A 3,098-nucleotide genomic window follows, 5' to 3' on the forward strand; every position below is an offset into this window, starting at 1 on the left:
AGTGGGAGCCGACGATCTCGCTGACGAGATCGATGCGTCGCAGCCGCGGATTTCAATTCCGGTCGTGGAGGAGGTTGAGTACGAGTTCGACCAAACTAAGTTCGAGGAATACTTGTCCTTGTCTGGATTAACCTCCCCCCGCAAGTCCAAGTTCCCCTCCAGGAGAAAGGTTCGTTGGTATGAAGAAGTCGAAGCCACCAACGAAAATCTCGCCCCGTTTGATGCCAAAGTCGCATCGGGTGAGATTCCTCCAGTTTCCAACCAGGTCAGATCTGCTCTGGCCAACTCTTCTGCCACAGAGGGCGTGGTGACTCTCTCGAAGAGAGCCCGCCAAAGGCAACGTCAACGCCTTGCGAAACGATTCGCAAAGGCCATGGAGTCAGTTGACGGGATCCGCTACAACGTGGATCTAAAGAACAAAAGAGGCAAGCAGCCTCAACAATCAACGAATGACGGTTCCTCCAAGCCGCCAACAATGGAATGGGTCCATGTCAAACGGAACCGATCAACGCTGGAGGAGCGCATTCGCAAGCGCCGCGCACTATCAGCGCAGGCACGAAGTTGCAGAAAGAGGTGGTCAAGAAGCCGCCATCAACCCGCCAAGTCTGGAGACCAAAGTCTGAAGCGGCAATTCAGGCTAAGGAGCAACCTTTGCAGCCTCCAACCAAAGTTCAACCTCCGGCGAACCAAGCTAAGTCGCCGAGAGTTCCCATAGCTACTCCGGGAGATCATGCAGAATCCTCCCGAAGGAGAAAGCCAGTCTTGGAGCGCCTCGGTCCAATTCCCGACGAGAGAGACAAAGCTCCAGTTCACGAGTGTTTGGGCCCGATGAAGAAGCCCAGAACGACTCAACACGCTGGGGGTCGCCGTCACCTCCAGTATAACAAAGAACTGCAGATTAGAACTAACACTCTACAGAATAGAACTAACACTGTGCAGATTAGAACTAACACTCTACAGAATAGAACTAACACTGTGCAGATTAGAACTAACACTCTACAGAATAGAACTAACACTGTGCAGATTAGAACTAACACTCTACAGAATAGAACTAACACTGTGCAGATTAGAACTAACACTCTACAGAATAGAACTAACACTGTGCAGATTAGAACTAACACTCTACAGAATAGAACTAACACTGTGCAGATTAGAACTAACACTCTACAGAATAGAACTAACACTGTGCAGATTAGAACTAACACTCTACAGAATAGAACTAACACTGTGCAGATTAGAACTAACACTCTACAGAATAGAACTAACACAGTGTTAGTTCTATTCTGTAGAGTGTTAGTTCTATTCTGCAGCGTGTTAGTTCTAATCTGTCTGTAGCGTGTGAGTTCTAATCTGCAGATTAGAACTAACACTCTACAGAACGGAACTAACACTGTGCAGATTAGAACTAACACGCTACAGAATAGAACTAACATAGAATAAGTTAGAACTAACAATGCATAGGTACGAATTAGAATGAAACAAGATCAGTAAAATATGGAACTTACACACAATAGTGTCATGCAACCTGGGACATATGCGACCTTTTGCTTCTTCTTTCCCTCCAAAGCAACTCCAATGCCCCTGATAATTTCATTATAAAAGAACGGGGCCCATGCAACAGAATTGACCCTCTGAATGCTATCCAGGTATCTGAGTAAGGGTCTAGGGATACCTTCCCCTGCTATGGGACTCCATATCATAGAGCATTGGTACAAAATTTGTAGCAGAGCAAAATCCTCGATATCCCGCTTTTTGGTAGATTCAACAAGCCGTTCAAGTAGCCCTTCAAGATGTTTACGTTGGCTGGTTTCTGATTTTTTTAACTTCTTACCCTCTTCAGAAATGAAAAGCTTAGCGAAGTATTCCAGCCATATTCTGCTTCTTGAGTCCCTATTGTTCCTTATGTCCTCCCCATAAATTGGGAAATAAGTATGGTTGTGGACCCATTGCAAATCAAAACTAACATTTTTCATACCCCCACTTTTTGAATCAGGTATACAAAAGGTGTTATTATCTCTATCGAAAAAGCTCAGCAGCAGCTCAAGGGTGGGCCGATCAGCCGCAGGAGCCCCAAACAAAATGTAGTGCTGAAATATAGAACCGCAGTATGCATCCCTATGCCACTGACGGATCTTCGGGGCAAGGCGCTTCATAAATGCCCAATAAGCCCCGATATTGGCCGTTAACCTTAGTGTTTCTGCTGAGCCTGTTAGAGCAATTTTTTTCCTGCAAAAAATTTTCGAATTTGTACGTTCAATAAGACATATGAAACAATATTAGACCTAGCACTAACGGGAACAAAATAGAGCTAACACGTAATATTATAGAACTAACATTGGACTCATATTAGAACTAACATTGGACTTAAACTAGATCTAACGTTGGTATAAATTTAGAACTAACATTGGACAAAGCCTAGAACTAACAATATTGGGTTAATCTGCATTGTCTCTTCGCAGTATAACATAAGCCTAGAACTAACAATATTGGGTTAATCTGCATTGTCTGTTCGCAGTATAACATAACACTTACTGTTTTTTTGAGGGGGGTTCGTTGGTACGACCAGCCATTGTCGTCCTCCTTTTCTGGTCTCGCCATTGTAATGCCTCCTTTTGCATTTCGATTAGGGTTTTCGTAGCTTCCGTAGCTTCCTCCGTGCTGCCACCCGCAGATGAAGCGCCTTTTCCTTCCAACTCGGCTCGGTGCCCGACCTCGTAGTCGTTACTGGATTTTTCCGTAGACGACGACATTTTTCCGGCGAAAACCCTAGAAACGTTGAAATTCGTACAGAAATTAGGAAGATGAAGAGTTCTTGATGACGGTGCTAGGTGGAAGAGAGAGAAAGAGAGGGAGAGTACTTGTAAAGGTGAGGGGCACATTAACCCAGCTCAGTCCCATCAGAGGGCAAGATAGTAACTTCCGCTGGGCTTTTTCTGAAAAGAGTCAATTCGGGGCCTCGTCGCAAATACTATGCGTATTTGGGGCTATTCCACATGGGGCAAAGTACAGGGGGGCTAGTCACACGAAGTTCCCACTTTTGGGGCCTGGACACATTTTTCCCTTGTTTTTTTATAAGAACATCAAATTTCTAGACAAAT

General features: G+C 44.9%; 1 protein-coding gene across 2 annotated transcripts; it reads right to left on the reverse strand.

The window, feature by feature from the left end:
• Positions 1 to 1,315: 1,315 nt before the first annotated feature.
• On the reverse strand, positions 1,316 to 3,050 carry LOC109827261. Of its 2 annotated transcripts, XM_020394243.1 has the most exons (3): positions 2,859 to 3,050; positions 2,533 to 2,766; positions 1,316 to 2,226 (listed from the first exon to the last, which is right to left on the reverse strand). In XM_020394243.1, the coding sequence occupies exons 2-3, from the start codon at positions 2,748 to 2,750 to the stop codon at positions 1,485 to 1,487; spliced, it is 960 nt and encodes a 319-aa protein (XP_020249832.1). In that variant the 5' UTR covers positions 2,751 to 2,766; positions 2,859 to 3,050; the 3' UTR covers positions 1,316 to 1,484. The 2 variants fall into 2 exon arrangements, with proteins under 2 accessions (XP_020249832.1, XP_020249831.1); XM_020394242.1 differs by having other exon boundaries at positions 2,533 to 3,050.
• Positions 3,051 to 3,098: the final 48 nt, after the last annotated feature.

The sequence above is a fragment of the Asparagus officinalis genome, unplaced genomic scaffold (genome assembly GCF_001876935.1).
Source record: "Asparagus officinalis unplaced genomic scaffold, Aspof.V1 AsparagusV1_Un96, whole genome shotgun sequence".
Lineage (NCBI taxonomy): Eukaryota > Viridiplantae > Streptophyta > Magnoliopsida > Asparagales > Asparagaceae > Asparagus > Asparagus officinalis.

Bases quoted from the DNA above. Each gene is read 5' to 3' on its own strand.
- LOC109827261 (XM_020394242.1), bottom strand. From the start codon at position 2,879: ATGTGCCCCTCACCTTTACAAGTACTCTCCCTCTCTTTCTCTCTCTTC. The intron at 2,227-2,532 runs GTAAGTGTTATG...AATTTTTTGCAG, and splicing joins GAACCCCCCTCAAAAAAACA to GAAAAAAATTGCTCTAACAG.